We start from the raw sequence: 7,500 nt of genomic DNA, 5'->3' as shown, positions 1-7,500 counted from the left end.
ATCAGCACTCTGTACCAGGCCCTGCGACAGGTCTACGGCCCCGTCCTGCTGCAGGTCAGATGATTGGACTTAAAGAAATTACTGTCTTTTAATGTCCATAGCAGAGTGCTTGTGATCTTTTATGGGGCTTTTATTGAAAGCGTTATGACGTTGTGTTTGAGTTGCTGGTATGGTAATTCTTCAGTGGCTCAGAAGAAATCACTACGAGAAGTCACTATGAACAAGCAAACTATTGGGAATTAAGTTAACAAGTATAGAGAGTATATATAAAGAGACAGTGCAGAATAATGCTAATATCATTGTGAATGATACGAGGAATCCTTTATCTTATGCTTTTGAATTACTGCCATCAGGCCGACGGTACTGTGTTCCCCGATGCGTGAAAACGCAAGTCCAAACTATCTTTTATCCCCCAAGCAATTCGATTTTTAACGAATAACAAATAAACACTAATCTTACTACTAGACTCATGAGACATGCTTCATGGCTGGCTTTTGTAACGTGTTTTGTGTGTGTTTTCTGCTCTCTTCAGGATGATAAATGGAGTCAGTCGTTCGACTCAAAGCTTCAGTCTCTGCTCACAGATCTTGAGGTCGGGCTGGGCTCTGTGCTTAGACACTCAACACCAAAGGATTCTGGGAAACGGAGTCTTTCAGAGTCAGATCTGTCAAGTGAGTTCTCCCATCTTGATTTAAATTCCATGCGATCAGGGCTTGACATTAACACCCGCTAGCCGCCAAATGTGTGTGTATTTCATCAGTGATGTGTAACACAGTCACTCCTAACTAGCCAGTTTGGCGGGTTTAATTTTATATAATATATATTTTTCAATTGTAGTCTTTTAAAAAAGTCATCTGAAATAATAAACTAAGTGTAATGTAGTGTAATGATACATATCGATACTGAAATACACAATCAGGGTTCCAGACTGCGACCATTTTTTGAGAATGTGCGAGTTAAAATTTTATGTGGTAGCATTTGTGCGAGTTCATGGTCATGTACTACTCAGTTAAATTCACGCATGAATTTAACTTGATTCCTGCATTGAACTTGATTTAGCGCCCGCCAAAGTGAATTTTTGTCCCGCCAAAGTCTTATTTGATCGGTGAGTAATGTAGATGAACTGCTGCGCTTGTGACAGGGCGCATGTTTAACTGAAAGAACGAGCAGAGAGAGAGACCCGGTCGCGTACACGCACTCTCTCTCTTCCGAGCCAGGCGAAAGTGTAAACAAGACTTCACCGTCTCCAAACTAGACGCTGTCTTGCTCTCTCTCCCTCGCACATATTAATCAAAATAATCGACACGGTGGTAAAAGGATGGAAGAACAAAGTTTCATGTGGAGCATTCGGAGATTCTTTTTTTTTTTTTTCTTAATTACCACTGGGTGTGAATTGTGCTAAATAAGTTGCATTATCTTCTCTGAAAAGCGTTCTGGACATTCAGCTGACATAAAACAACACTGTAATTAAACGAAATAAAACTATACAGTGATGAAATGTTTTCTGTGTTGACACAAACCTTGGATGTCCATGTCCTAACTGCTGGGATAATCACACAACGCGCATGACACGTCCAATTCGCAAACTAATGACTCCTTTGAACCGATTCATTTTAATGAATGTTTAAAACAACTGATCTTTCCAACACGTCTGAATCGGTGTATAACTAATCAGTAACACTTTACAATAAGGTTCTATTTATTACATAAATTACATAAAAAGTACAGTTTGTTTACTCACGCTTAAGATTTAAAATAAATAAAACCACTTGTTTTTTTGAAAAGCATATGACTACATTTTTCCACACAGTGCTATCAAGAATCGATAAGAGAATCGGATCGATAATCAGAATCGTCAGTGGCATTATTATTGATAAAATCTTATCAATTCCCATCCCTATGTGAAGACAGTAAAATTATAATCAAACATTAAAGAACATACATGTTTTTTTAATAGTTTTTTTGAGAGTTAAAAGATTAAAAATTTTGTTAACATGAGGTCTTGTGTCACTGTCAGTCTTTTTACATCAGTGCAAAACTAGGGTATGCAGATTAAGACCACTATTCATCAGCATGCATTGATTAATCCCATGGCATGTAGCAAAAAAAAAAGAAAAAAAGGTGCGACCAAATCATATGCTGGTGGGACCAACTGAGAAAGTTGGTAGCACCAGTGCAACCAGTGGAAAAGTTAGTCTGGAGCCCTGACAATACCAGCTGCTCTTTCTCTCTCTCTCATCTCATCTCATATTGCGGATGAATATTGTTGGTGTTACAGGGCTTGAATTTCAGTGTGGGATTACGCATATTGAGAATAATATTACTAACTCCCACAGATTTTCTGCTCATGCCCAAAGTGCAGCACATAAAGACACTATATTGGCGATAAAAACAGTATAATGGATCCGTGCGTCAGCTCTTAAAGTGACAGCAGCCTAATATACCGGCCGCCAAATTATGAGATAATATAAAAAGATCTATTTTGCCGTTTCTCCCCCATGGTATCAATGTCAAAATTGTGGCCAGTGAAAACGCTGAGTGGCTGGTAACTTTGGAAAACCACTAGTCACAGTGGCTGATGAGCAAACACGTGAATGTCAAGCCCTGCGTGCGAGTAAAGTCCCCAATGCTGATGTGTGCAGGTATCACGACCCCTCTGGATGAGTTCTGCTTCTGGGCCGATGTCAGTCGCTCTGCACAGCACAGCAGCGAGAGAGAGCGAGCGGCACACTTCACTGAGCTCTTCACCACCATTGAGAAGGTACACACACACACTTTAAGAGTTTTGATGGTCATGTGCACAGGCCCTTCGCGATAATCAATACATAGTCTTAAGCCCTATTCGGACGGGACTAGTTTTCCAAACGATGTTTGAGTTACAATTCTTATCAACCTACGTCTGTGATTTCATGTACGGATTCGGACGGGACTAACATCTCCGTGTTTATTACCGAGGTAGGAGTGTCTGTGTTTTACATGTGGGCGTTGCAGAAGATCATGTGTTCAGAATGCGTGGATTGCGTATGGTCATATGAATTAAAATTAAGCACTTTGAAATATAAAGTAAAACGTCCTAACGTATTTAGTGTTTTGTAAACATTTTATAAAAATTGTAGTATAAAAAACTAAACATACATTATCATCATGATTTTATAGAACTGGGTTCTTATAATAAACCCACTGGAATAAAAAAGTTTTAACTTATCTAATTTACACGTTATGTAATGAAGTGCAGAAATGAAAGTAATCTTACCTGAAACTGATATTACAGTTGCCAGTCTTAACGGTTTACGTGATTTGGCTCTTCATGTTGATTTAATTTTCTTATTTTTCGCCGTGTACCGAACACATCTACATCCATTATCGGTGCGCAAAAAGCAGAAACTTCAATATCGGCGCGATAGCGAGAGATTGTACGGTAGTTCACGTTGACCAAAACACACAAGAAAAAGCGTTTTGGAAAAAAACATTTTCGGCAATCACAGACATTCGCATTCGGACGGGATTAGATTTCTCTGAGGACCGCCGAGTTTGACGAAAAACAGTAGGTCATTTGCTCTGGAATTTTTACAGAGGTCGTGTGAGAAAAAGACAGACATGGCAGATTCGGACAGGATTAAAATCTCAAAGTACGTCTGTGAAACAGACATTTCTCTAACGTCCCCCTGTGTAACTAGTCCCGTCCGAATAGGGCTTTATCCCACGATATATGGACGTGACCTCGATCATCATGCATTGCCCATGTCACCAACATTTTGGCTATCGCAGTGCTCTCTGTCATCTTATCTGCTCTCCGTGTTTGAGGCTAAAGCAGAGCAAAGGTGTGTTGGTGAAAGTGTGTAGGCCTACTTGCATTATTATGCTGTTATATTATAATTATATATTCAATGGTATAAAACGATCTTAAAATGACAATAATATAGTTTATCGCAAATCTTTCTGGGACAGTATTTCACCCAACGAACAGTAGTTATCCTGACAGGCCTAGCTGTACACATAGTCTGTGTGTGACCCAGTGTTTTCGTAATATTATTTATATACTATTATGGCCATTGTTCATATTTTCAATTGGCTTTTATTTTTATACTTTCAGTTTTCCTTTTAATTTTAGTTGAAGTTTTAGAATTTTGTGCTTTTGTAATTTTTATCATTTTTCTTTTTTATCAATTTATTTATTTATACTATTTAGCTTTATTATTATTTTAACTCATTTTATTTAAGTTAGTTACCAAGTCAACATTTAAAAAAAGTTTCATCTAATTTTTATATTTGATATGATTTCAGCTTTATTTTCATTACCAATAACAATTTTAATAGTTTAGTTGTTTTAGTTAACAATAACAATACTGGCACGATCAATGTGGACGTCTATTATTATTATTATTAACTTAAACTTAATTTATTTCAGTTAGTTGACTCATTTTTTAAGTTTAAATTTTTTCATCTAATATTTATACTTTATTTAATTTCTATGAACGAAAATGTTTTAATAGTTTTAGTTACCAATAACACAGTGTCCATGAGTTGGCTGTTTACATCAACTTTAAATCAGATCCAATCAATTTAAGCTGTTTTATAATGACACATTTTAATTTCATGCTTGAAAACCGAGAGCAAGTAACCCTCCATGGACTTTGAATCATGTGTTTGTTTCAGGACTACAGTAATCTGGATAGTTTCAGTCTGGTGGAGGTACAGGACCTGATTGAGAGCACGCGTGAGACAGTAGATGACGTGTGGAAACAGAATGAGCACGCCGCCTATCCCGAGACACGCATGATCAGACTCATGGATGTCATAGGTGCACATCAAGCGTTGCTAAATAATAATGATGCTTAAAGGAGTAGTTCACTTTCAAATGAAAAGTAGCCCATGATTTACTCACCCTCAAGCCATCCTAGGTGTACATGACATTTCTTCTTTCAGACGAACACAATCAGAGTTATATTTTAAAAACACCCTGATGCTTCCAAGCTTTATAATGGCAGTGGATTGCAACCAACAGATTAAAGCTCAAAAAAGTGAGTCCATCCATCATAAATGAACTTCACGTGGCTCCGGGGGGTTAATAATGGCCTTCTGAAGCGAAAGCCATGAGTTTGTGTAAGAAAAATATTAATATTTAAAACTTTATTAAGTAAAATAACTAGCTTCCGGCCAAACAAACATACAGATTCCACTTAAGTCGAGACACTACAGGTGAATAGGGTAAAATGTTTAACTAGCAGATATCACCATGAAACTTTCCCAGTTGATTACCTACATTAAGATGAGAAAAAAATGTATTACAAGTTTTCTGTAATTTAATGTTTAAATATGCAAATTAGGCAATATCTAATTAAAGATGCGCTAATTTGCATATATTTTAAAAAACGAAATCTGAGTATTGGATAAAACCAGGTTAAAAATTATTTTTTCATTGTGTTCACATATTAGATGGGGAAAAAATTACAGAGGGATTTATGGATATCTACTTTTGTTTTCCTGTTAATCAGAATATACTGTCAATAGCCTTAAAAAATAGATTTTCGACATGTTTTTTGGAATAAAATGTTATATAAATCAGGCTAGGAATAATATATTTACAAATCCCTCTGTAAATGTCTTCATAATATAACTAGGTATAAGACTGGAGAGTTTGGTGTGTATCGGTGCTACTGAAGTGGAGATTTCAGACTTGGAGAATGAGAGAAAAGTCATTTTGAGAAAACAGGCTTTAAAGATTTACATCAGCCAATGAGATTGCGCATTCAGCCCTTTTACTTTCACGATTGGTTGCTGATAAAAAGGAAATGGCCATATTTGGATCCGACAGCATTGTACAAGAGACAGAGAGAGCTTTCTAGCGGTGTGTGTGATGACAGGGAGCAGACAGCGGGAGGATTTACAACGCCAACTTTTGTTGAATTTATGAGAAATCTACAGACGCAAACAGACAAAGTGCAGTAAAATAAAGACCTAAATGTGTATTTCAGACTCTTTTTCACCACAAGTCTGAAAGAAGACATGTTATTGAAGACAAATATCTCAAAATTGACCAGTAAAAAAAAAACAATGTTTTTGCCTGCTGTGTCTCGCCTTAAGTCTAAAGCGCAACTTATGCGAGTAATGCGACGCATTGCTGATATTTACACTACGCATGACGCATTATGCTAATTCTGACGTCACAAGTTGCGCAAGTTGCGCTTTAGGACTAAGTAGACTGCGTATAGCCGTTTGGCCGGAAGCTAGAAATGTAATTTGTAACGTGTTAAATTAATATGAATATTTTTCGTACACAAACTCATGGCTTCGCTTCAGAAGGCCTTTATTAACCCCCCGGAGTCGTGTGGAGTTCGTTTATAATGGATAAATGCACTTTTTTGAGCTTCAAACTGTTGGCTGCAATCCACTGCCATTATAAAGCTTGGAAGAGCCAGGACATTTTTTAACTCTGATTGTGTTCGTCTGAAAGAAGAAAGTCATATACACCTAGGATGACTTGAGGGCGAGTAAATCATGGGGAGATTTTCATTTTTGGGTGAACTAACCCTTTAATAATATATTTGAGAAAGTACTAATAACGCTCCTGATGTGTGTGTGTTTACAGGCGGAGCTCTCGGCAGGTTTGTACAGAGGAAGTTGAATGCGCTGCGCTTGTGGGAGGATCCTTATTTCACAGTCAGGGAGGGGCTTAAAGGGGGCGTGTCTGTCTGTGAGCAGTGGGTGGCGGCCTGTGAACGCCTGACTGGTCAGGTGTGGAAACGCTACTCTCCTCACCCGTGGAGTGGAGAGAAACACCGGCCACAGGGGCTGGAGAGCCTCGCCCAGCGATTGGAGGAGGTCGGACCGCACACCTATCAAACCTTGCAGTATAAGCCGGTGCATTATCTTATGACATGTGTGTGTGTTTTAGGTGGCGCAGGTGCGATCTGTGTGTGAGAAACTGCAGCGTTTGTTATCCGGAGGGAAACAGCAGGTTTCAGCCGCACGTGTGTATCAGCCTTTCACAGGACTCAACCCGATACACTACAACCCTTACACTGAGGTACACACATGCACAAGATATTCACTATTGTGTTTCCATTGCAAACACATGATGATTATTTGATATATCACTCAGCTGTATATTTATGTGTGTGTGTGTTTAGCCCTTATGGAGAGCCGCGGTGTCTCAGTTCGATCGACTCATCACTCCAGCTGAACAGGAAGCAGCTGGAAAGCTCAAGACCTTTATAATAGATGCACAGGACAGTCCGCAGCAGGTACACACACTCACACTAGTCCTGTGTATCCACACGTTTAGCATTTTGTTTGAGTCATTTCGTTACTCTAGCCAAGAACCGCCAAGAACTTAGACAGAGAGAGACTGTCTGATTGAGGGTGAGTGAATAGATAATACAAGATAAATAGACAAAATAAACTAAATAAACACAGGCATACACTACTGTTCAAAAGTTTGGGTTTTTAACTAAATTAATTAATACTTTTATCTATCAAGGATGCATTAAATTGATCAAA

General features: G+C 38.3%; 1 protein-coding gene across 1 annotated transcript in view; it reads left to right on the top strand.

Annotated features, from left to right (window-relative positions):
• LOC307167202 (cytoplasmic dynein 2 heavy chain 1-like) overlaps window positions 1–7,360 on the top strand; it is a gene marked incomplete at its 3' end in the record, with an annotated part of 14,376 nt that extends 7,016 nt beyond the window's left edge. Inside the window, exons 3-10 of the mRNA XM_079886193.1 lie at window positions 1–54; window positions 533–671; window positions 2,643–2,761; window positions 4,657–4,801; window positions 6,590–6,822; window positions 6,896–7,027; window positions 7,131–7,244; window positions 7,316–7,360. The exon at window positions 1–54 is cut by the window's left edge and continues 117 nt beyond it. Of these exons, the coding sequence (XP_079742319.1) occupies window positions 1–54; window positions 533–671; window positions 2,643–2,761; window positions 4,657–4,801; window positions 6,590–6,822; window positions 6,896–7,027; window positions 7,131–7,244; window positions 7,316–7,360 (981 nt within the window). The remainder of the gene's footprint in view (window positions 55–532; window positions 672–2,642; window positions 2,762–4,656; window positions 4,802–6,589; window positions 6,823–6,895; window positions 7,028–7,130; window positions 7,245–7,315) is intronic.
• Window positions 7,361–7,500: the final 140 nt, after the last annotated feature.

The sequence above is a fragment of the Squalius cephalus genome (assembly GCF_949319135.1).
Source record: "Squalius cephalus genome assembly, chromosome: 11".
NCBI classification, from domain to species: Eukaryota; Metazoa; Chordata; class Actinopteri; order Cypriniformes; family Leuciscidae; genus Squalius; species Squalius cephalus.
This window is presented reverse-complemented; position numbering and strand designations above follow the sequence as displayed.